At 41.2% G+C, this 27,127-nt stretch overlaps 1 protein-coding gene across 1 annotated transcript; it reads right to left on the reverse strand.

The window, feature by feature from the left end:
• Nucleotides 1-608: 608 nt before the first annotated feature.
• gnas (GNAS complex locus) lies at nt 609-27,121 on the reverse strand. Its single transcript, XM_079360547.1, has 13 exons — nt 26,422-27,121; nt 26,174-26,312; nt 22,364-22,436; nt 13,284-13,338; nt 12,988-13,107; nt 8,479-8,576; nt 5,670-5,724; nt 5,217-5,290; nt 5,018-5,076; nt 4,802-4,922; nt 4,011-4,141; nt 3,585-3,652; nt 609-2,367 (listed from the first exon to the last, which is right to left on the reverse strand). Exons 1-13 carry the CDS (start codon nt 26,443-26,445, stop codon nt 2,221-2,223), a joined length of 1,164 nt encoding a protein of 387 aa, XP_079216673.1. The 5' UTR covers nt 26,446-27,121; the 3' UTR covers nt 609-2,220.
• Nucleotides 27,122-27,127: the final 6 nt, after the last annotated feature.

The raw sequence follows: 27,127 nt of genomic DNA on the forward strand, positions 1-27,127 counted from the left end.
CCTGCATCTCTTAAACCCTTCAATGTCTTTAGCGTGATGGCCGAAGGAAACAAAAGAAATCTGAACACAACTTCAGTTGAAAGGATTTAAGTTATAGCAATACGCACACTATCAAGTGTACAATTTGTCAAGGTTCATTTGATTCTAATAAAATACTTTTTTAAAACCCATATACATTTCATATAGTTATCTTTTTGGGGTATATGGATTCAAAAATAGACATTTAAATCATAGAGAGAGAATGGAAAGGGGAAAGATGTAAAACTACAAAGGCTACAAAGTTGTCCTCTGCCTCGAGTAGAGAGAGAGAGAGAGAGAGAGAGAGAGAGAGAGAGAGAGAGAGAGAGAGAGAGAGAGAGAGAGAGAGAGAGAGAGAGAGAGAGAGAGAGAGAGAGAGAGAGAGAGAGAGAGAGAGAGAGAGAGAGAGAGAGAGAGAGAGAGAGAGAGAGAGAGAGAGAGAGAGAGAGAGAGAGAGAGAGAGAGAGAGAGAAATTGATAAAGAATAAAGAGGAAAAGGAAGTGGCTCTGGAGAAAGGGAGATAGGATTGGCCAAGCTATACAGCGCAGAATGACACCCACTTTAGCTCATTACACACGTACAGTCGTGATCAAGGCACAGGGATCTTCTAAAAGTTTCTTTTCAATCAAGTTGTACAAAATAATACATTTTACAGTCTGTACAAGAATAATAGTTCAGCAGTAAAGTAAAGACACGTACAAAGGAGCAAAAGGGTGGGAGGGAGAATAGAAAAATGAATGGCGTATAAAGTAATTAGTGTCCCATTCGTCGTTGTCATCTTCTTCATTTTTATATTCCAGGGTAATTATCATACTTGTAGTTTTGTCCTCAAACGAAAAAGCAAGGTGCAAGAAGGGGAAGGCGGTGGTGGGGAGGGAGAGTTGGGAGCAAATGAAAAGAGAGGAAAAGCAATGTGAAGACAGTGAGTGAAACAGTCAAGGACGAATAAAGAGAGACATACAGACAATGAAAGAGTTAACGATAAAGAGAGAGCGCACAGGGCACAATGGCACAAAAGTCTACACAGACAAAAAACAGCTGTGAAGACAGTAAAACAGGGTCAATCATGACAAGATGAGAGTTCTCTTTAACTTATATGGTACTGTCGCTGGACACTTTTTGCCCTCCGTTAGTTGAGTCCCATTGAAGGTGGCTTACTTTTGTTTGAACTCAATTGGTCCACCTCAAATTTTGCTCCGCTACTAACAAGGCAACGTCCGGTGGCAAGCAGTTCTGTTGAGAAGTCTAGGGGCTGTCACGGACCCCCTTCCTTTCAATCGTGTCAACAGATTCACATCAGAGTTGGCTCAGTCCTGTTTACGTTAACACACCCCGCGCGGTCTGGCAGATCACAACACACCATTAGTCCATTTTGTAACACTGCTACTCCAGGCTTGGCTGTGCAGGCATCCCCTCAGTCTGATCTCAAAGTGCTGCTCTGGAAAAGGTCAACCTACCTGCCCACTTGATGGTAGATTATTACGTTTTTTTTTCTCGAGACGCGTCCCGATTTTGGAATCCGCTGAAAAGCAGTTTGAAACGTTTCAGTGTGCAAGCAGATCCTGTGGTTTGTTTTTATGGATGTGTGAATGTGACAAGATAGACTGGTGTACAATCTTGATTTTTTTTTTTTTTTTTTTGAGTCAAGTCCTGAGCAGAGTACTTGTGAGAGATACAGTGTTCAGCTGATCTGTAACATGTTTTTTTTTTTTTCTTAATATGCAGTAATTCAACAGTGGCACTTGAGTAGTAGCTCTCTCAGTTTGATCAAGTCCTCAACACGAGGGAAATCTCTACTGCTGCCAAAACAGTCCAGGCTGAGCCACTTCGGGTTAATAAACAGCAACGGTAACATTTTTAGGGTTGATATACGATGTGCAGAGGTGAGGAGCTGAAGAGTATGGCTGATGATGTAGATCAGAGTCTCTTTGTTTTTACCCATCAACCCCTTCCATCTCAGACGCTCTGTCTTCAAGAGTTTGCATCAGGGGACGTTCGGGGTTTGGTTTAGTGTGTGTGTGTGTGTGTGTGTGTGTGTGTGTGTGTGTGTGTGTGTGTGTGCGTGTGTGTGTGTTTGGCCCCTGTTCCTTCAATTGAGCTCACACACTTCTGTGGAAGGGGGGAGTTCCAAGACTCAGGGTTTAGGTTTTTGATATTCCGATGTTTTGGGTTCTATTTGGCCAAACACCTTCCTTCTGACATCACAACAACTCATACTGCCGCAGGTGCATCCGCTGAATTATGTCTCGACAGTCATTGAAGACTCTGCGGATGTTTTCCGTGTCGACGGCGCAGGTGAAGTGGGGGTAACAGTAGTGCCTTCCGTCGCCACTTGCTGTGCTAATCCTCTGTAGATGGAGAAAGGAAAAGAGGAGAAAGCATTTTGTTGTGTGTGCAAAATATTTCTCTTTACTTTCAACAGATCCCATGAAATGACTTCAAGGTCCCATATTCTGCTTTTACTGGTTTTAGATGCTCTTTAGTGTATTTTCCAGGTGTCTTTTGCATGTTTAGGCACATTTATGTGCACAAATTCAAAGTCTGCTGAAACGTCTTCTCTTACGTCCCCATGTTTAGCAGTAGCTGCATGTAACAATCAGATAAGACTAGGCCCATGTGGGAGCCCTGATCGTGGAGGATTCAGAGCGGTGCAAACACAGGTCGATGAGAGATGCTGCATGGAGCGGCAGTACATGAAAACAGACACTTCTTTCAAACATTGCCGATTATGAACGTCATTAAAAAGGCACATAGAATAAATACATGAACACCAAAAAGGGCACAATATGGAACCTTTGAACCAAAGATGTGGTAGTGCGCCACTCCAATATTGACACAATTGGAAATCTGTTTTTACTAAATAAAATATATGGCACAGGTTTATCGTTTCATTTATTATACGTTTCAATTAAAAATATGGTGAAATGGTAAATGGACTTGAGCTTTGCGAGCGCTTGTCTAGTCTTCTGACTACCTCGACCACACTCACACACTGATGGAGGAGACTACTAGGCTATGTCAAATGTCCATCAGTATTAACAAAGCCCATTCATACAAATCAACCTTGATAGATACATAGTTTATTGGTCCGGAGGGAAATTCGAGAAGGTTAGTATCTTTAAAGTATCTAGTATCTATATAAGGTTAGTATCTGGGAGTATTTGGGGTTCAGTCGTGTTTTGCCCAAGGACACTTCAACATGTGACTGCAGGAGCTCAACCCAAGACCTTTCAGAGGTGCTTGACTCTACTACTGAGCTACTTCAGGATCTGTGCTTCTCGACTTGTCATTTACAACATGTCGACGTTTTTGGAATCACCTTAAAAACATACAAGAGTTCAAATTGTCAAATTGTAGCTTTGGTTTAGTTGGTAGAGTCGGTTGTCTCTCAACCAGAAGGTCGGGGGTTTGATCCCCAGCTCTTGCCATCAGTGTGTGAATGGTGTCTTAAAAAAGCCGGGCGTCAAGTAAGAGTAACAAGAGCTTGTTTGAGGTTTCAGTTCATTGAGAATGTGGAGAATATCACCAGACTTGCACAAAAGCACATCTATACCCATGCCCTTACCAGGAATTCATCTCTTATGAAGTACTTAGCCCTCGTTACACGCGGGTCTTCTCCAGGCTCGGGGGTCGCTGGAAGAGAAGAGAGAGTGTGGTAATGAGAGCAAATCTCACATGACACGCAATCTTTCAGGTCCGACACGAATAGATCATACAATGACCTGGATAAGGAAGCATACATCAGTATGTGAGTCATGACTAAAGAAGCATAACATACTAAGATGTTTCCGCATGCTCAGTAAACTTTTAGGAAAATTTGACAAGCTGAGAAATATTCAGCTTGGGAGGAGGAAAACAAGTTAAAAAGGCCAGATGTTATTGTGGTGGACAGCAGCACTGACTATATTCAACATCTTTCAATCTAAAGTAAAGGCAGGAGAGGTTTTGAAAACTGTCCATGGATGAAAAATAGCGTGGTGCTTCTGCTCACCATCGTCAGGTGTGGTGTAGCGAGCAAATTCAGGAAAGTAGTCCTCGATTTTGGACTTCCCTGCCAACACCTTCTCTGCCAGCAGGTCCTGTTTATTTAGGAACAAGATGACTGAAATAGTCCGCAGCCACCTGAAGAGAACAAAACACTGTAAACCAACAGCACACACTGAGCCATGAAACAGTATGCTTGTGACGGTAAGATAATCACTGATTGGAGTTGGTCAAACATATAAGAAGAGGTAAGTGGCAGCTCTGTTGGCAGAATTCAAAGTTGAGGTACTTTACAGAAATATCTCAAGATTGAATGATCAAAACGACAAGAGCATGAATATACAAGGGAAATTATTTTTTCCTTCTTTCAGAAAATTACATCATTTAAAAATGCAATGTAATAGATGAGGAACATTTTGATATTGTGGATTTCGTGGTAACACTTCATTGATCTCAGTAAACACTGTCTGCTGTAATGACAGTGTGCCAATGATTGTGAAACAAATTGATTTCACTTGATTTGATGTATGGTGAGTTTGTTGCACTGTTTTAAGTTATGCCACAATTCAAAAGAAAAAGCAGTTGCCTAAATACGTAATCATCTTTGATACTGGTATTCATTGATATCCTTTTTCTGAGCGGCCATAAAAGCCCCCCCCCCCCCCCCCCCCAAATAAAAAACTTAAAATGATTTTCACAGGTTGTTCAATTTTGTAATAGTTCCTTATCATCTTAAAAAAAGGTAAATTTACCACCATCTTTACATTCACAACGATCAGACGCACTGTCTTTCCTCACCTGTTGTTCCAGATGTTTTTGAAGAGATTTAGGGCCTCCTGTAAACGGTTGGTCTGATTGTCCTCTCTGATCACCATATTGTAACTGCTACTGGCCACCACGAAGATGATGGCCGTTACATCTGAGGATGTGACAGATACAGAGATCAATCAAACAGGACGAGATAATACAAATAAAATAATGTAGTGGAGTGTGTGAAGAAAAAGGGTCAGCTACCATTAAAGCACTGAATCCATTTACGGCGTTCATCTCTTTGACCGCCGACATCGAACATGCTGTGTGAATCAAACAAGGGACGTGAATGTAAACGGATGAAATGCTGCCATCATGTGGACACACTGTACACAAGTCAGAGCAGTCAGCTTTGTCAAATAATACTTCATTGTTTTGTTTTTTTTCTTAAATTTTTACTCACTGAAAATTAACTTTGTCCACTTGAAATCTTGTCTCGAAGATTCCTGAAGTCAGTACTCTGCATCGCAGCAGATCCTGGAGTAGACACCCAAACGTGTCAGAAAAAAGAGATCACATGGAGATGTTAAAGGAGATTTGAATGATTGCAGTAAAAATCGGAAGATTCACCCACTACATGGGACTTAATGTATCGATGAGCTGAAATTTTTTTTTTGAATAAAGTTTGGAAAAGTGCTGTCCACTCATTCGTCTTTGATAGTTTGTGAATTTTTATCAATATAAAATCCATCTCAACACAAACCCTCCCCTCACGAAAAAAAGAGGATACTTCAATTTGAGTAAAGACACACTGAAAGGTTGATTATTAATATCTGACACAAGCCAAAGTGTACTTATTTGAATGATGAGGAGGAGTTCGGAAACATGAACTTTTTGGATCCAAAGCGTCACCCACCTGATCTGTTGGAGTGTAATCACTCTGCTTCACGATGTCAATCTTGTCTAGAAAGCTAAAAAAGAAGAGGAAGAAAAATGTGAGTCCATCTAAAACGTTTCACTTAACTGGACACAGTTGAGCTTACAAAAAAAAAAACAAAAAACCTGTTTGACCTCCAAATGGGACAATTGACCTTTCTGACAACTGTTTCACATCCTGTAGTGATCACGACAACATAAAAGAAGAGAAACAAAAAAAAGTCCACATTTCTAGCACTTCATATCATACTGGAGAGGAGAACTGGGGAAGCTGACTAAAAATGGTTCTTTCATAACGTAACAGAAAAACTACAAACATGGTTATGTAAAATGAGAAGTAAAAAACCCCCCAAAAGACAAGAGGACAGAGAAAAAGAAAGAATGAAAGCGTAGTGGCTTCTGTCTAACATTACAGAGCAGTTTTCAGAAATAGCTCCCCAGCGCCCTGGCCTCCAGCATGGTTACCATGGAGACCAAACCACAGGCGCTATTAATAGTCTATCTGCTCCCAATCTACAGTGGCTTGATAGCTTAAGAAAGAATACAGACAGGAGATACAGATAGAGGTGAAAAGAAAGAAAATCAAGCAGGATGAGCTGGTTGTGTTTTTGAGCTGGATGTGTGAGCGAGACGAAGGACGCAGCAAAAAGATGGGAATGTACCATCACAACTAAGGGAGGGTGAAATACTGGGCAAGGATTTGACTTTGAGTACATCTAAACAATAAACCAACCAAAAGTGATGATAACACTGTTATTTACTCCTGCTAATGTATGAGCTAAAAAGAAGCAGTCGAGCTGTGGGATTGCAATCGACAGCTGAGCAGCAAAGATGTCCTCCCCAAACTTTATTCCCTCTCATCCTTTAAACCTCCAGTGATCTGTGGATGACTCAGCCTCAGCCATGTTTGCTCCCAAAAACGGAAAATTGCTACTGTGACAGGAAGACTACGCTTCCTCCTCAGTCGATCTTTTGCTTTAGAAATAAGTCTTGCAAATGTTTCTGGCTGTTTAAAAAACAAAACTAATTTGCCATTGTGCAATCTTCTATTTCCATTGTAAAGTTATGACAATCAAAAGACTTCATTTGGGAGGAAAAGTTTTGGAAACACGAGTGTTTCATAGAGATAACGTCTTGTAGAGGTGAGGTTCAGATTATCAAAGGGCTTACACGCTTGTATGGATTTGTATTTAACCTCATTTTAGAAGAGCTGACATGTTGAAAAACAAAAAAAACATCTATTGTCTCTTTAAAGGAACAGAAAAGGTATTTTTCAATCCGTCAAATTTACTGACGAACAGTAACCCAACGAGCACAGAGCTTGTTGTGATACCATATAGCTGCCACTAGATGTTACTCAAGAGCCAGATGTGCATGAGCCGTATACTCCTGAGGCTTGATTGTATAAAACACAAGACAGATTCAAGTTATTCTGCTGAAGGATAATCTGTCATGGTTTTATTCTACAATCTATTGAAGATGGAAACTGCCTCCTTTTGTCAACACAGCAGCCCCATCAGTGAGTTGAATATCAAAACAATTAAGTCAGTAATTTATTGATGAGATGCCTAACAGGTGACTGATATCACACCGAAGAAATCCCGCGGCAGTAAACAATTAGAGCAACACGTCACACAGCATCATCATCATAAAAAAACCCTGAGTCTCTTAAAGTTAGGAACAGGAAAGTATTGAGCCAATCAGCCAGAATAGGATCCTGACCATATACAGTGTTTCCCTACCATTGTATAATCATTATCACAATCAGTTAAGATTTGTTTTGGGGCTTTTTGTGCCTTTATTGTAGAGATAGGATAGTAGATAGAGTCGGAAATCAGGGACAGAGAGAGTGGGGAATGGCGTGCAGGAAAGGAGCCACAGGTCAGATTGGAACCCGGGCCGTCCGCTTGGAGGACTACGGCCTTCAGACATGGGCTGCACAAGTTCATTTGATTGCATTTAATGTTCGATACAGCGCCAGATCACACCCAAAGTCCTTAAAGGAAAACGTTTTGAGAGAACAGCACAGCTGAACACCAAGATTACTTGTGTTTGTGTCTGTGTCCGTCAAAAGAGGGAAGGTCAACACAATCTCAGAGGAAGACGTACGTTTAAAAACTAGAGGAGGGGTCGGGGGGAGCGGACTGAGCGGACAGATTTTAAAGTAAGACATCACTGGGTACCTGCACTTAAAGTCACATTATATACAGATAGACCCTCCACAATCTCTCCTTAAGTCCAACATGGCCGACACTAAACACATAGTAGGGCTAATTTGTGCAAACTAAAGACAGTCACCTTGAATTCATAATACAGTCTCAGCACCTTGTATAAATAATTATTTAAGGCTTCCACTATGATACTAAATGTAGACATTTCCTTACTATTAAACTGAGCCCTAGTTTAATACATGAGTCCATGTCTTTAATGGGTGTACAGTATGTGCATGTACCTCAAACAAGCCCGCTGAAAATAGATCCCAAGTCTGCTTAGACTGGAAACAAACAGCTCATGCTTACCAACCAGAACAACCATAATGTCTAAAAGATCTCCTTTTTCGCTGCCCTTGGTTTACTTGTAAGAATCAGTGTGAACTTAAAAAAAAGCAACCAACTATAACAAGGAAGAAATCGAATCAGCCGACAAACTTAAATAAACAAACTCTACATCAGTACCTCGCTGTTATGGTTGTATAGGGGATTGATCATTGTACATGTAAAACCAAAAACCTGGTACCTCAGTGGAAAGACCATGTCACCATGTATCAGAACTGGCAGGTGGTTACTTACTATTGGGCACAGTCGATTAGCTGGTACTCGTTAGATCTCTCGAAGCACGCCCTGACCCCCTCGTCCTGCCACAGTGTGTTCGCGTGGTCGTAAAACTCCTGAGGTGCAATGAGGAAAGAAAATCACGTTAATGTCAATAGAAAAGTCTCATGTTACAAAATTCATTGTGGCTGCTTCTGAGTGTGTTCTTGACATGGGCTGCAATAATCAAACGCTTGTTGAAGATGAAAGTGGGAAACACAAAGCAAGTTCTCTTTCATGGCATTGTACGATTGATCCCCTGTAGTCTTCTCAGTGTGCTATTCGACAGCCTTTGCTTGATTTAAAAAAAAAGAAATGGAAAAAAAAAATACGTGTGCTAACATATTGGACGGCTATTACAAGCAGGGAGAAGTCAGTATCATTCACTGTGCATCTTACACCACATGTGACAGGTATGGCACAGCACAGACAGAAGAACAGGGCTGTGTGCCATCCACAATGTGTTTCTGAGGGCACCAGAGGCTCAGCGCTCTTGTTGACACCACATGCTGTGTGAGTTGTACCTGGGCAATGCCTGTGTACATGTCTATAAAGGTAAATAGAGGTGGATGGAAAGAGAGACACCCAGGCTCTCCGGACACACTCACTCTCATGCATCACGGATTAAACTCCTCAGTAATAGGCGTCTGCTCTGCTGTGCATTTCATTTGAACTGTTGTTAGAAAACTGCTGTGAAGTCCGTGATCTAAGCAAAACACCTGAGCTGGTGACTTGCACAAAAAATAAGAAACACGCATTCACGTTCATGTGTATCATTTCGCCGTTACAAGTGTTAACAAGAACGTGCAACAGTCGTGCCATCTTAAGTAAACGACCTGAAGCCTTTTTGGTGCGTTATGGAAACAAACATTTTCCAGCTTCTTGTCGATCATGACTACTATCCGATATACAAGAAAAGTCTGACTGATGGCACATTAGTGCAGCCCTTCACAAAAGCAGAGAATAATTAGACCTCTGTGCATGCAGCGAGTCTACAAGTCACACGGCTGTAAACCAAAAAAAAAAAAAAAAGCAACTGCTGTCAAAGGTATTGTTGCTCGGATGCTAAAGGCAGGCGGTCAATAACCAGAGGCGTCTTATCAGCAGCAACTGGTGCCAGTGCCGGTTTATGCTGTTGCCAAAAATTTGGGCTGACACAGCGAACCAATATTGAAATCCAATGTTTACTTAAACTGGCAAACCCTGCAGTGAACAAACGGTAAAGGCTTTTGTGAGTCCCAAAACAGTGAGCTTTTTTTGTCCCAGAAAGGTTCCCATCGAGGGTCTCGACATGCTAATTAACAGACATTCCAACATTGCTAGAAAAGGTTGGAACCAGTAAAATAGGCGCTACGCGAGTCTTCTTTTAAAGCTTTTAAGGAACGTGTTGCTCCGCTGTTCTCTCTGTATATTCTTCCTATGACCATGTCAGAGCCACTTTTAAAAGGGCTGAACCAAGGGGGCTTCTCATTACAGAAGTTTACGTTTCCTTGCGTCCTCTCTCCACAACTGATCGTGACAAATACACAAATCATTTCTTCCAAATTGCTCAGTTTTAGTGGAACTGCATGGACAGTGCAGAGATGGAGAAGTCCAAGAGGGTCATGTTGAACAGAAAAACTTATAAAATGTGTTCTCTCAAACAGCTGACTTATCATAAGAATGTTTTGCTGAGTCAGACGTGCGTCGGCTCACTTGCTATAAATCAACATCTCTGCATCTTATACATTGACATGCTGTGTGATCAGGTTGTTTTGAAAAATCATTTTGTTTTTGGTTTCTCTTTGACAACTTCAACCTAAACTTTACCAACCAGGTGGAAACAATAACCAAATAATAGCACAGGCACAAAAAGTCAGAGAAAAGTACAAAGTGAACGACATCAAATACAAGCTAAATGGACTCAAGCTTGTACAGCACTTTTCTAGACTTCTGACGACTCAGCTTTAACACCACAGAACACACCTGCCTACTGACGATGCAGCGCCAGCAACACAATGTTAAGCGTCTTGCCCAAAGGCACATCGGTCTTGTGGTTGCTGGAGCTGGGGATTGAACCCCCGACCTTCCAGCTGAGAGACGACTGATTCTAGCCACAGCTGCCCCCCAAATGCATGAGTATGTAAGGTAACAGGAAACTGAGAATGTAGAAACACTTCTATAAAACCACTATTTAAATAAAAACTCTCACTGATGGAGGACAGCCACTAAGGATTTTTATCATCATCCTCATATTTTGTGATTACTTAATGGATCACTTTGTCTTCAAAATGTTGAGAACATTCCTAAAGTACAAGTAAAGTGGTTTCCATAGCTGAAGTTTATATCTTCAAAGGTTCTGTTCGGAAGTGCAGCACTGACGGGTTGCACCAGCTAAGTGTAATTTCAACTGTATCGTAGTTGGAGAGTAATTTCTTATTTCGAAAGAAGGTCATGCTAAATGAAGAGGTGCTGAGTCGACTGAGATACAGTAGTTCAGGTTTAATGAAGAAATAATGTTTCAATGTCTTAGATGCTTTTTGAACATATTCAGCAGCTCATTTGAATTAGACCAAAGCTCTCTCTGTTGCAACTCTGCATCACAGAGTTTTTATCAGCTGTCCAATCGCCTCCAGGAGAGTTAATAAAAAGTGAATACATCTTTACGTTACGGCTATGAACCCAATGACCTTAGACAACAGGTAACACTCCTCCAATCTGAGCTGTTACATGATCAATCCCCATAAGCTGGATGGAGTTTAAAGGGGACATATGAAAAGTCCCCTTTAACAGTGTTTTTGAACATATATACATATATTTGGGTAACCTGAGTGTCTATCTACCCACAGATTTTGTGACATCATAAGTTGGATTCTGGTAAGAAATTCTCTCCCCTGGTATCTCCACCCGTGGACTCCACCCCCAGCCTAGAGTAAAACTTTTGCGCAGGTCTCTACAGGGGAGCGACGTCTACCAGGAAAACTCGGGGGGGGGGGGGGGGGGGGGGGTCATTACATTTAAAGAGACACACACACAAACGGAGCGTTCTAAGAGAGCTGATTTCTACAGGGTTACAAACCTCCTCTGGTGCTTGACTTATGTTATACTTGGACCAAAGCACAACACAGATGGTTTATTTAGAGCACAGGGGACTGTTTGAAACGTTGGAAAAAGAGGGATAATACGTCCCCTTCGATAAAATGTAAAATCCCAGTCACTTTGAGCACCCTGGTTACAAAGCAAGTCAAACTTCAGCCCTCAACATTTGTTGCATGTAAGGGGGAAAAAAACCCCGATATTTAAAAAAAAAAAAAAAAAAAAAAACACTCACAAAATAAAATAGTGCCACTAGAGTTGGTAGGAAGTGTTTTGCCCAAGGACACTTCTGCAGGGTTAATGTGTGTGTGATAGTTTGGTAGAACAGCTGTTAGCCGAAGGTCATCATTTATGGCTGTATGTACATAAACAAGAGGCGCTTTGAGATGTCTTATGTCCTTTCATAATCATCACAATACAATAAACACAAACAGTTGTACTAATTAGACCCTTATGCCAATGAATACATTCATTGGCAGGAGTATAGGAGTTGGTGAGAAAGGCTACCTTCAAACTTTTTTTTAGACTTTAGAATAGAACCTTTCAAGACAATCATCAGAAAACAATTAAACTCCTCCCCCTTTTTAAAATTTCATTATTATTGCATAGAATTCGAGTTCATGCACTGACTTAAACGATAAATGGACTTGAGCTCGTATAACACTTTTCTAGCCTTCTGACTACACAAAGCGCTTACACATATTCACACACTGATGGCAGAAGCTGCTGCACAGACTGTCCATCAGTATTGACTAATCCCATTCATACACTACTGCTGATGAAGCAGTGGGAGCAAATTGGGGTTTAGTATCTTGTCCACATTGCACTTGTGACTTCATGAGCTTTGGACCGAGCCCTCATCCTCCCGGATGAGAGGTGACAGCCTCTACCACTGAGCCACAGCCACTGCTCTGAAAAACTGTTCAGTTGCTGGCTCTCAAGTCTCTATGGCCTTTCAGAAGCAAGTGATTAAAAGAGAATCAAGTCTGGTCCCACAAGTGTGTGTGGATAAACAATGAAACCCCTCAGAGTCTCAGGTTAAATCCCTTGGTTTGGACAATTAGTTAATAAGAAAATCCATGGGAGAGTACTCAACTCACACAGAAATTACCCATGTGAGGGACTATCACCTGGGATTTGAGATAATAAGCTACCATCAGCCTCTGAAATAAACACACATAAGAGAGACCTGCACCTAACATTTAACAGGGAATGCTACATGTCGCACTCCAGTGCTGTTCCTACAATTCTTTAAAAACTACAGACAACTGATTTTTTAATGCTGTTATTCAAAGTTTAAGGAATAAAGTATTTCTACCAATGGGACATCATGGCATGGGTCTCTGGTGCTGTAACAATCATTTTCCTCTTAGAGTGGTGTGTGAGTGTGTTGTTTTGTTATGTACTACTCACAGAGGGAAACTCAAAGTCCTTCTGGCTGATGAGGTTGAGGATGTATTCGATCCGATACCTGTTAGCTGGGCACGCTAACTGCACTGGTGGTGTCAGAGTGCTCATAGCTGTAACTATAGTCTGTCAAAAGAACACCAATGAAAACAAAACAGATTTAGAGTTTGGGTGACAAGTAGGTAACATTTGGTGATAAATGGTGATATTTGAGCACTGACAAAAAAAAGCAGGACTCGCTATCTGCTCGTGCTGTATGTATGAAGAATTAAACAACAAGAGACACGATCAAAGCCACTTACCTCAATAGCTTCTTTAATGTTGTTCTTGATGTCCTGAATTTTCTGCTTCTTCTCTCTGAAACAGACACACAGGTTCAGTGACATAATGTTCGGGATTACTGCTGTAAAGACATACATCCATAAGACTATCTGCAGCCCAAGAGTAAAAAACATTAAGAGATAGAGAGGAGCACAATGTCATTCTTCTTACTAGTGCTACTTTTGCTATGTGGAGGCCCACTACGAGCGGCCTGAATTTCAATGCATGTTTTGAGTTTAAACCTCCTTACTGTTTACACTGATAAGGAGACACAAAACATTTGGCTTTTTTTTTAACCCAAAAATAGAAAATCTGCCCTCAAAGAAAGCCATCTTATTTTGTTTTACACAAAAGAGGATTTAGTCAGCAGTACAAGGACACTCCATGTTACTATGACATGGTGAACTGCAATGTGCAGTTTGTTTTTAATGTAGGAACAGTAAACAGACCTTCATTGGCAGCGTGGTGGAGAAATTATGTCTGCTGTGAAGATAGCTGTAGACATTTGGACTCTCTGAGACAGAACTCACAATAAAGCCAAGTGTAGAGCCAGTTAAGCTAAAAGAGCTTTGTGTTTACATTTGATTTGCCAGCATTCACCTTCATTGACAAAGGGATAGATGGGCCTCTTTGGTCTGTGCCAATCTTAAACTTTTCACAAGAGACATGGCTGCACTAAATCATATCCATGCAAATATTTATCAATTTCTTTAGACCAGGGCCATTCACATTCCAAGAAGTCTGTTTTGCTATTCAGTTATCCAAAAAAAAGAAAAAAAAGAAAAGGGGCTTAACAGTTCCTTCACAGGCTTATAGAGCTCAACAGTGACGGCCCCTTTTCGGTGGCTCTGCATCCGGAAGTAAATTTCCCCATTGAAATCCTCCCTTTTTTTTTTCTCCTCAACATCCTTTTATCAACAGATTGGTGCCTAGAACCAAGACAATCAGCTACCCCAATACTCGTGACTATGTGTACTATACATACATATATGTACTATACATACATATATACTGTATGTACTATATATACATGTATGTGACTATAGTACATTTAATTTTCCACCAAGACAGCATCATTAATAAACAGTAAAAAGGCAAAAGTACAAGACCGCGTACATAATCTTTGTCTCGAAAGTCAAGGAACTACCCATCCTACATCCCATATTGTTTCTTCTTAAAAAGTACATTTTGTCTTTGTTAGTGTTTATACTGTTAATGCAAGGGTTGCACTATCTTAGTTTTTGTTGTGGAAAATATAAACTACATTCACAGCGGCATGGCAAAGTTATTACATCTTTCGTGTTAGCTAACCTGCTAGCAAAACTGGTCTATTCGCATACAGCGCAGAGGGGCAGGAAAACGTTGCCTTAGAAGCTCAACCAATCAGAGACGTCTCTGTGGCACTCTATGATCATGGGTGTTGTAGTCGTTTGCCCTGATATCCCAAATAAATCTGTAACTTCTTAAAACAAGGTGGATATCATACAGACTTGTGTCTCCTACAGCTATACCATCATTTTACACTTTGGTAGCTTGTGGTGAGTTTACCTTGGATAGTTATGACATTATGGCTAATAATCCAACCGGCTTTGGAGAAAATGACTGGAATTTTTACTTCTGGAACCAAACTATTGAACCTTATAATCAGAGAAGACATGGATGTAGTCAATGCTACCTATTCCCATGCCTGGAATTTCAAGGGAATAGTAGATAATGCCTGGTGGTGTGGTTGTTAGTGCTGGCACTCACAACATTGAAGATGTCCATTTAAAACCTGCCTGTTGGCTGAGGCCTTTCTGTGTGTACAGTAGTTGGTTGGGGGGCAGGGGGCTCCGCTGTGCTGGAAATGCTTTCTCAGCCTAACTTTCAGTCAACATAATGACAGGCTTAGAGCCAGAGCTGAGGCAGATATTAAGCATTGTTGAGTTGTTACATTGCGCCCACCTGTCTATCATGTCAGCTTCTTGTCAAAATGTGAATAGCATGTATCCTTTTCTAAATCAAACAGAGCAGTGCAAAAATCACCCACCGTACAGCGTGTGCAAGTGATAGGCAATCAGGCCTATTGCTTTTTGTATCAGGCTGTAAACATGTTTATTTATGCTGTAAAAACGTCTTCTTTGCCTGTCGTGTGCATGTGAATCCTGGTGATCTTGGAGCCACTTGGTGCGACTGTAAAACTTCATCCCTGTCTTATTGTCCGCATTGTGTGTAATGGGTGACCCGTCAAGAGTGACCACCATCTCTTACTCTGTGTCCATCCCCCCGCAGCCCACTAAGTGGTACAGCTTATGGGTGGCTGAGTTCATACTTACTTGCCTTGCTCATATAGGCACCGACAACACAGCTGGATATGTCCTTTATTTATTTTTTTTATTTTTTTTTTGCCATTTATACTCTATTTTGTGCAATAGATCTATCTGTAAGGTACCCTTGCCTCAAATTTTCTAAAAAGCAGAGGGTTGTTGTCGAACTTTAAAGTTTACTCTGTACATGCTCCCACTGGGTCCCCTTTAAAAAAATAAAAAAAAACAATCACAATCAGAAATACTGTATCTATCAAGGTGCGTTCAAGTTGCTCTTATACAGAATATAACCACAAAGAAAATAAATAAAGTAAAAATGATGCAAAATATATATGAATTATCTTTACCGTACAAGTGTACAACACAAAATATTACATAATAAAGCACACATTTGCTTCCAGTAAGCAAAATTGTGTTAGACAAGTTCTTAACATGAGTTATTAACTCATTTAAGTGTTCAGGATGATATTCCCGTATATATAATGCTGGAAGTCGTCAGTCTTTAAAACTGCTGCTTGACTGCATCCAGGACAACCCAAAACTTCCTAAACTAGACTAAAAACTGAAGTTGTTCTGTTTGGCACTTCTGGCTGGATGGAAAAGTCATCCATCTTTTTATTGCCTCTATTCACTCTGGACTAACTAACTGCATCTACTATTGGGTTAGGAAGGACGTTGATTGGGCCTTGTTTACATCTGATCATCATTAAATAGGGGGTGCAGACAAGAAGGCATGACACTACTGGTTAGAGTTATGACATCCAATCATAATTTGGTGAATTAAGTTGGAGGGTTTACAGTTGGTAAGCAAGGGAAAGGGGCCTGGCCTGGAACCTTTGGGTCCTTGCCCAAAGGCAACTCAGTCATAGTTGAGAAGAATAGAGAGTGAGTCGAGTCATTCATTCCTTCCTTTAGAAAACCAGGCCAACATTTGGAACCAGAACTCTTGTCACAAGCCACTTACTGTGACCTTTTGGCCACCACAACACTTATTCCATTCACTAAAACGATATGCTCTATCTCAAGATCCAGGCTTTGAAAAGACATGTTTCTGTGTTTGTCATGTGGAGGCCCATGAAGAACTGGCCTTAAGGATTGTTTCAGCAGAAATATAAAATAGGGCCGTTTTATTTTTACACACTAAAGAGATAACATTTAACCCCACATTCAAAGTTTAACAGTTTAAACAGCAAAAAGGTTGTTTAACTGAGCACTCCAGTTAACTACACACAGATGGAGAAGCCATACAGGTAAAACAACAATACAACCAGGAAATCTAAGCAATGATGAATTAATTATTCTGACACAAATATCTACACTCAAGACACACAAGAGGTACGTTACACAACCAAGACCAACCCCCACAGTGCAATACACCAACACACACAAACAACTACATGTCACATTTACCCGGTCACATACTGATACATAAGATGCAAAGTGTCCATCAGTATTGCTTAATCCCATTCGTTCTCATTCTTCACTTGTGAGCAAATTAGTGTTCACCGTCTTGCCCAAGGGCACTTTGATTTGTGGCTTTAAGAGCTGAAAATCTATGGTGTTATTATTGTGCCACATTGGCGAGAGGCCGAGGAGACAGTTCTGAGAGCGCAGTGGCCCTCTCGCGAGCACAAACTTTCATTTTGAACAGCAAATATTTATCTGACCAAACCAAAAACAACGCTCAACTTTGTCATGCAGGGAATGAGAGGGATTGTCCATGATGGATCTCAGCTTCACTAACATCCTCCTCTCAGCCCCCTCCTCTACAGAGTCCAGAGGACAGTCCAGGACCGAACCGGCCCTCCTGACCAGTCTGTTCAGTCTCTTCCTTTCTCTCTGTGCTCCCACCTCACCAGCAGACCACTGCATAGAAAAGTGCAGACGCCACTACAGAGTCATAAAACTTCCGTAACAGAGTCCTGCACACTCCAAAGGACCTCAGTCGTCTCAACAGCCAATCAGAATTAACCCCCCCCCCCCCCCCCCATCTCTGATTGGCTGGTTCTGCTGGCTGCATTTCTGGGTGTGCCACCTCGAGCGAGCGCAGGAGGCAAGTTTAGAGAGCGCAAGATGCATATTGAGAGCACAGAGACGCTGTGTTGAGCGCAGAGCTGATCGTGAGCACACGGAGCAGAGGTTGAGAGAGCATGTACAAACAGTTGAGCGCGCATAGACAAAGTTGAGCGTGCATAGATCTAGAGCTGAAACGATTCCTCGAATAACTCGATTACAAAAATTCATCGAGGAATTTTCGCTGCCTCGAGGCTTCGTTAAGTTTTTTTTTTTTTTTTTGCGTCATCAAAACTTTGGTATGAGTATAAAACACGTTTAATGTAGCTGCAGCTACCTGCTCCTCTCTCTTACACCGACACTTCAGCGCTAACACGCACACACGCGAGCGCGGCGTGCCGCTTTTAACTTTTAGTCAGCACACAGTTGATCCGTGATCCATACGACCCAGTCGGGAACACGTGATCCGGTCAAATGGTCGGCTTTTCTCCGTTCACTCTCTCCGTGTTTTCAGCTAACATAACGATAGCAACGTCCTCTCACAGTCTCTGTCATAGACATACGTCTATGGTCTCTGTAGTCTGTGAGTGCGCTGCAGGAGCAGACAGAGATACACTTCTAACAATATACAGGCTGATTACCGTAAATTCCGTACTATTGAGCGCACCTGGATATAAGCCGCACCGGCTAAAAATAAGTAAATAAATGTATTTGTACATATATAAGCCGCACTTGATTATAAGCCGCAGGTGTCCACGCTATAACAAGAGCTATTTACACAGACGTAGGCTACCGGTAACATCCGCAAATACTGTAGCGTCCGTACGGACGTTAAAGGACGACGAGAGCGTTCAAATAATAATTTTTAATAACCCGATCACTGTCGGCCGTGACCACGCCGTTTACAGCAGAGAGCAACACATAACTTTCCGTAACAATCCAACTCTCTCCTCCAGCGTTCTCTCATACAGCCACTCAACACGTTCTCGCTGGTGCATTCACTGACTCTCCACATAATCGGAATTATGAACACATTATCAACTACTGACTTTACAACATGAACCGTTACAATACGAAGCCTAGCCGACGGTGTCTGTAACACGGCTGATGAAAAAGATGACCGTAATATATTTCACAAGAAAAAGTCCATCCATTCACTGCCTCAGAATGACTTCATTACTCACTTCCTCAGTCTCTGTTGTCGCTGTCAGTGTCATATTAACGTGCAGCAGCTCTGTTAGCTTCTTTGACAGCCAGGTCGATCGCCTTTAACTTGAAAGCTGCATCATATGTATTTCTCCGTGTGTTTTCCATCATGAGGGTGCGTGCATGAAGCGCAAAATGACTGATATTAAGATCCGACGTGACGAAGTCAAATGTTTTTGCGGCAGAAGCTCATTGTCCCCCATAAAAAAATCCATGCATTAGCCGCACCGGAGTAGAAGCCGCAGTGCTCGAAGTGTGAGAAAAAAGTAGCGGCTTATAGTCCGGAATTTACGGTATATGAAATGTCTGATGTCTTCAAAGCTAAATCAAGACAGAACTTGTTTGTGGAATAATAATTTAGCAAATATATATTTAAAGTTTCTCAATTTCCTTATCTGACATAATGGTTGATTCTGTGATTGATTCAACAGAACATAATGCTTTCTCAATTAAATGTACTGTAACAGATGTGTAGGCTACACAAAACAGTATTTGCTATTTCAGCCATTAAAACGTGTTTGGCCTGTATTTTTCATCTACCTGCCGCCTTGACCAGTGAATCAGAAAGTGAATTTGGGACCCTGTCAGTAATATGGTGAGTATCAGCAGCAGCTGTAGAGCAGAGGTGGTTGGCTGTAACAAGCAGGCGTTTCCATTGTAACTGCAAAGAAGCAGGTTTGTAGGGACGACCCAAGACGAGTTAAACCTTAATTAAGCAAAAGTATGATTTATTAGATTACTCGATTAATCGACAGGATATTCGATAGAATACTCGATTACTAAAATATTCGATAGCTGCAGCTCTACATAGATCATGTTTTTGGTTTGGTCAGATAAATATTTGCTGTTCAAAATGAAAGTATGTGCTCGTGAGAGGGCCACTGCGCTCTCAGAACTGTCTCCTCGGCCTCTCGCCAATGTGGCACAATAATAACGCCATAAAAATCGAAGCCCATCCTTGCAGTTGTGAGACGACCAACTACCATAGAGCCACTACCCCAGCTGTACTTGTACAAGCGCTACACAGACGCCTAAAAAATACATATAGATAAACGGGAACACTTCCTTTCTATAGCCTCTCGCTATCCTGAAGCTAATGGGGATCCAAACAAACACAGGTCACTTGTGGGACGTTACAGAGCTGTGTTCATAGACTGTAGATGTCGACAAATGGACAACATACCTGAGCCTCTTCCTGTTGGACAAAGATGAAGCCATAACACCCCTGTGTGCTGCCATATTGCCAATTTGGAGCCAGAGTCTGTGCAATAGGGATCAGCTAGAAGTGCCACCGTATTAATCTAGATTCATTATGTGCATACATTTAGTACAATCAACATGCCTATAATACAATTTATACTTATTTGGGTTGGTGTCAATTGACGTAATACAGGTTGGTTTTATATATTCTTTACTTAAACGTCCTTACATGGTCTCGCTAGATAGCCAAAAGCTAAGGGCTATGATGGTGTAGAAATTTTCCCAGTAGAGATTTGGGGTGGGGCAAACGTAGGATTTTTCTTTTAATTGTCTGTATTGTTTTTCTACAGTAACTTATTCACCTGACAAATAGATACAGCCAACAGCAGCTTTGAGCGAGCTGACAACCAGCTGAAAGGTGCAGGCATCCTTTATCATTCTTTCTAAAGTTAGCAAAACATTTTTTTTTAAATGCCAGACTTTTTCTTCATCCACCTGGATGGAATACTTTCCAGATGAAATACCAGTGTGTAATGTCCTTGTTATTGTGAAAAGATAAAACTCATGAATGGATTCATAAAAGCATTCAACATACACCTAATGGAGGTGAGCTGGCATTCATTTTCAAGCAAACTGGCATCTCTGTTTTTTAATTTTGAGTTACTAGCAAAAGATATAAAGCTCATCAGTCAGATCTTTGCAAAACCTTCTTTTTCTTTTTGTGAGCAACTGATGTGTGCGAAAAAACAAAGGAGACTTTATCTACCGTAAATTCCGTACTATTGAGCGCACCTGGATATAAGCCGCACCGGCTAAAAATAAGTAAATAAATGTATTTGTACATATATAAGCCGCACTTGATTATAAGCCGCAGGTGTCCACGCTATAACAAGAGCTATTTACACAGACGTAGGCTACCGGTAACATCCGCAAATACTGTAGCGTCCGTACGGACGTTAAAGGACGACGAGAGCGTTCAAATAATAACTTTTAATAACCCGATCACTGTCGGCCGTGACCACGCCGTTTACAGCAGAGAACAAAACCATAACTTGCCGTAACAATCCAACTCTCTCCCCCAGCGTTCTCTCATACAGCCACTCAACACGTTCTCGCTGGTGCATTCACTGACTCTCCACATAATCGGAATTATGAACACATTATCAACTACTGACTTTACAACATGAACCGTTACAATACGAAGCCTAGCCAACGGTGTCTGTAACACGGCTGATGAAAAAGATGACCGTAATATATTTCACAAGAAAAAGTCCATCCATTCACTGCCTCAGAATGACTTCATTACTCACTTTCTCAGTCTCTGTTGTCGCTGTCAGTGTCATCTTAACGTGCAGCAGCTCTGTTAGCTTCTTTGACAGCCAGGTCGATCGCCTTTAACTTGAAAGCTACATCATATGTATTTCTCCGTGTGTTTTCCATGATGAGGGTGCGTGCATGAAGCGCAAAATGACTGATATTAAGATCCGACGTGACGAAGTCAAATGTTTTTGCGGCAGAAGCTCATTGTCCCCAATAAAAAATCCATGCATTAGCCGCACCGGAGTAGAAGCCGCAGTGCTCGAAGTGTGAGAAAAAAGTAGCGGCTTATAGTCCGGAATTTACGGTACTTGTTTCAAGTCGTCAATGTCGTGTTAATATGGGATGTTGTAGGTGTAACTCGGTAAGTTGACATGGAGCTAGAAAATCCCAGACCTAGAAGTCAAACAGCATAAATATGAAGCATAACAGTCATGTCGTCGTCTTCCCTCAAATATCTGTACAATATGAAATGTCCAGAGCTGTAAAGTGGTGCATGATTTCACAGTCTGACATACAACCAGTTTGCCACTTGCTAACCCGTTTAGCTCGTCAACTTGAAGAAAATAGTCTCATAGCTAAAAACTCCAAATTGCTGAAAGAGATCATAGCGGAGTCTGATATACTTCCTTAAATAAATTGATTCTACCCAGGTGATTGTATTCTAAGGACCGCAGTCTAATCAAACTAAATGGCCTAATTCGGCTATAAGAGTTGCTCGGCTGAACTGTGCATGCAGACGTACTGAAAGGGCCTAAATGAAACTGCAGTGGTGTAACACATACAGACAGACTTTTATTGGACCTGCTGTACACTGAGTTGTCAATTACAGGTGTGACAATTTGTTGAGCATAACTAAGTTTCTGGTCCTCTGCGAGGTTCGAAAGAGCTAAAGATTCTGCCTTCACTTTGGTTTTCTGGGTGAAGCCCAAGAATTTGGAAACGTAATCATTGGGCACACAGAGCACTTAACACTGTATGTTCAGCTACAAGCAACCGGAACCCCTCATCATACTTACTCTGCATTGAAGCCATTGACATGTAGGATTCTCATCTGTTTCACTATGGTGCTCTTTCCCGACTCTCCAGCTCCTGGGAGTGAGACAGAAAGAAAGGGAAGAATTAGGAGTCTGTAAAACACTGTGAAACATCACACAGACACTCGGCACTAGGATACAGTAGGACATTCACATTAGTCCGAAATTCCACTTTATAGTTTTTGTGTGACAAACGGCTGATTCCAAAAATGAAAAAACTAAGCCAAGAGTCAAAGACACTGCATATTGACAAATGAAATATTGCAAATGTATTGGGTTTGATACATGCATTTCTTCAGCGACTTCAGCAATTGAGAGGTTGTGTTGTTAAAGTCAATGTTTGTTACATATATTCCATAGTTTAGCCAAAAAGTAGTAATTTTAATATTTCATAAGGCACAGATAATTAAAATAGCTGAGAGCTGGGTGCACCTTCATTGTTAAGCACCATCCCATCGCTACACATTTTAGTTTATTGACTGGAGTACCTCTTTAGTTTAGGAGAAGGGGTCAGGGTTTAGACTCTGACAGAGTTCAGTTTCCTTTTTTGTCTGACAGCAATTGACAAGTGTGTGTGCGCCTTGTAAAGGACAGAGAAACAAGAGAGCTTTTTTGTTTGCTGTAAACATAACATCTTATTTGTTGAAGCCCAAATAAGAAGGACTGGGGAGTCTTAGACAAATTGATTAGCCAAAAATGCTTTGCGAAAGCGAAAAATACAAACGCATGAATGGAAACAGAAAAAGCCACAACACGCACACAAACATCACAGGACGAGGATGAGGGCTGTTGGGTTGTAAACATCAAAACAAATCAAGTTAATGAGTACAGATCGTGCATATTTCTATGCAGGCATTATGGAGACTATGAATGTAACGCTCTGATTCTGGTCACTGTATGTAGTGAAATGATTCAATTAACAACAGCCCTCATCCTCGTCCTGTGATGTTTGTGTGCGTGTTGTGGCTTTTTCTGTTTCCATTCATGCGTTTGTATTTTTCGCTTTCGCAAAGCATTTTTGGCTAATCAATTTGTCTAAGACTCCCCAGTCCTTCTTATTTGGGCTTCAACAAATAAGATGTTATGTTTACAGCAAACAAAAAAGCTCTCTTGTTTCTCTGTCCTTTACAAGGCGCACACACACTTGTCAATTGCTGTCAGACAAAAAAGGAAACTGAACTCTGTCAGAGTCTAAACCCTGACCCCTTCTCCTAAACTAAAGAGGTACTCCAGTCAATAAACTAAAATGTGTAGCGATGGGATGGTGCTTAACAATGAAGGTGCACCCAGCTCTCAGCTATTTTAATTATCTGTGCCTTATGAAATATTAACATTATTCATTTTTGGCTAAACTTTCTGCACTCTAACCTGGCTCCTTTTTTCGAAACCATCTCTACTATCTCTTCTAGTTATACCATTTTGCTGCTCATGGAGGTTAATAGAAAAAGCTGAGGCTTTTTAGGTCGGGTAGAATCAGTTATATCTGAACTAGTTCTCCTGCTCGTTTCCTTTGCTGCTGCTTCTCTCGGTTTGCCGTCATTTGCCTGGCAAACAGAGCGGCGTCCAAAACAGTCATGTGGGGGTGCAAGAAAACCATCTACTTCTCTGGATGATTTTCTAAAATACAATAGTGTGGTGAAAATATAGTCATGTCTGGCTGAAGATTTATCATCTAAGTTGTTGATTTCGTATTGTATTCCTAAAATGGAAATGTCAAATAGTTTACATGCATTAGGAAAACATATCAGTATGCACACAACACTGAGTGTATAAGCAAGTCATGTTCTGTTGTTTCATAGAAGGATGTGAACACGTTTCAAGGGTTCTTGCTCTGTTCCATACGAAACGTCAAGCCTTAAGCATCCTAAGTTTCAGAACATAAATGTGCATCTGTTATGTTGCAAACAGACAAACACAAAGAAAACATTTGCTACTGGCAGAGCTATTTAAGAGAGCAGTTAAGTTGCCTTCATGTCCCGTGAGGAAAATGTGATCACTGTTCATTTCTGTGATTCACTGCTGTTAACGACTGATGTTAGCAGAATAAGGACAAGTGTCATCTTGTGTTTCTGGCCATGTCTCTGACCGCTACAGGTCTATTGTTGGGACACTTCTGTAAGAGTCAAACTTACATCTGTTGCTCTGGAACCACACCTGCAGTGTGGACGACTGCATGAGAAGAGAGCAGCTCAAAGTTCAACATGTGAGCTCTGTGTTTGCAGCTCTTTCACACACAGTCAGACACCTCCCCTGTCCCTCACATGATTTCTTTTTATCTGCTTTCTTCACTTCATCTTTAGCAGTCCATCCACTATTCTTTAAAACTTTGAATGTGAAATTTAAAAATACATCTACAAAATATTAAAGTTATTTGAATGTGTCTCCTATTTTACAATCTGGTGTGTGTGTGTGTGTGTGTGTGTGTGTGTGTGTGTGTGTGTGTGTGTATTCTTTCATAAATTATAAATGTATAACATTTAGATAAAAAAGGCAAAGTGTCTCTCAAAAAGCCGTGCCAATAGATGACAACCATTTCTGTATCACTGACACATAACACAAAGACTCCACAAGTAATAAACTAGTTCTCCTGTTTTAATTACCGGATTTGACGATTTCACTACGAGATGCTTTGAGATTAAAAACAAAAGTACTGCAAGCTTCTCCCAAAAAACGTACAAAACAATATGGCCTTGAATACTCTTTAAGCTGAGTGAGTGAGCCTTCCACGCTGCATTTGGCTTAGTTCGTTGTTTTAACATACAAATATGACCCCCCCCCCCCCCCCAAAAAAAATATCTACATAAAAAAACTATTCTAATCCTAAATTAGATCTGGCAGATCCATGGCCATGGCATATTTCAATTTATAGCTATCTTCAAAACAGACTTATTTGTTTTGGTTTTCATGTGGGTCCTGTTCTTCTGCTTTCCTGAAGTAACCACAACTTCCTCCCACTATAAATACAGGTGTGTCATATGTGACACACCCACATTAATGTTTCTGTAATGAGGTATAATGAATTTTACAAAGAACACCAAGACTTGTTAGGAGCGTTAAGCCTATAAATGGACAAACAAGGAGGCTAGAGAAGGACAGCAAGGCAAGGAAAGTTAAAACACTCTTTTGTCTCTTATGTAATAAAAGACTGAGCCCACCTCCAGATCACTCTCTCACACAGACAACTACATGTTGGGCATTATTCATGTTCATTTCTACATTAAGTGTTGTTTTTTTTACTTGCAGTCACACTATCTTAACACACAGTTAGGGCTCCGAAGATCCACAAACTGGCATGCAATGTAAACCAAAAGTTAGCTTAGCCTAATATTCAGGAATTCAGTATAGTGTGCTTTGCAAAATATAAAAAGACATTTAGCAAAAAAAACATTTATATACCGTCCATAAATGACCAGGAAACCCTCCTTGATTTGAGTCAGTGGTTGTTTTGGTTCTATAATGACCAGTGACATTAGAGTACCCACTTTATACATTCCCTTTGCATCACTGAATATATTAAAAACCAACATATGGACTCTGCTACAGGATGTTTGGGCGTTTGTAGTGGTAGATGGTGTCGATTTGACAGCAACCTGCTGAATACCCAGCGCAGTGCTGCATTTTTAGTCTTATGCAAGAGCAAAGTCACACTGTTGACAATGTTTCCCAAAACAACATCCCAGAAGGTTATACAGGGAGGAAGCAGCGTCTCAACTCTGCAGACTGAACAACTTGTCTGCATAAAAGTACGTATGAGAAAGATAAAACACAAAAGAATTTAAAAAATAAACTCACCTAAAAGTAGTAGTCTGTGTGTTGCTCTGTATATCTGTTTGTCTTTTTGGAGCTGCTTCTCTATCTTTTTGTTTGCTTCTCTTTGTGCCTTCTCCTCATTTCTCTGGTCTTCGGTCTTACTGTTGCCCAAACAACCCATCTTCCCGCAAGAAAAAAAAAAGAAAAAAGGGGGTCAAGGGGAGGAGGGGGTGGAGGGGAGAAGTAGTGAAGGTGGAGGGGGTATATAAAGAAAAATAAATAAACTAAACTGGTCTAGATTCCTTGTTGGACATGCGGTTTCTATCGCAATGTTACCCTCTTTCACACCATTTTACGTTCCTGACCAGCTCCAAAAACTAAGCTTTTTGCAGCACTGGAGAAATTATGTGTTCATAACGCGTATTTTGCTGTCAGAGAAGGGCAGGATACTGTTGCTGACGACACCAAGGCCGCCTTCTCAGTTTGCTGATTTCTGCTCGAGCTTTTTTTTCCTCCTTCACATGCGGTGTAGTTTGTATTTTCCAGCTCGTACCCCTCCTCAACTGTGTCACGTAAAGAGCCGAAATCCACAACGTCTCTTAAGACACCAAAAATCGATGTTTCACCTCAAACGGAGGCAGACTTAACAGCCTTATTTGCATCTCCAAAAAAGCCCGGGTCTTGCGTCTCACTGCTGCCCGTGACAAGAAGCCGAAGTCGGCCTGTCCGAAAACCTCGCCGGTGCTGTGGCGTGGCTGCTCACCACGTCTCCTTGCATTATAAACACTTCCATAGGTGGACAATACTTCGATATCTCCGTCACCGTCTTCGGGGGACAAAACGACAGGAAGTTGAAAATAATATTGACACTCAAACGAGCTACATGTGTGATACTTTCGTCGCTTCCGTCGTCATCCGGCTCCTTTTCATTTACTGCATCAAATCAACCCTAAACAGTCCCAAACTCACTGCGGTTGTCTTTCCCACTGGTCCCCC

Source organism: Symphodus melops, assembly GCF_947650265.1.
Source record: "Symphodus melops genome assembly, chromosome: 13".
NCBI classification, from domain to species: Eukaryota; Metazoa; Chordata; class Actinopteri; order Labriformes; family Labridae; genus Symphodus; species Symphodus melops.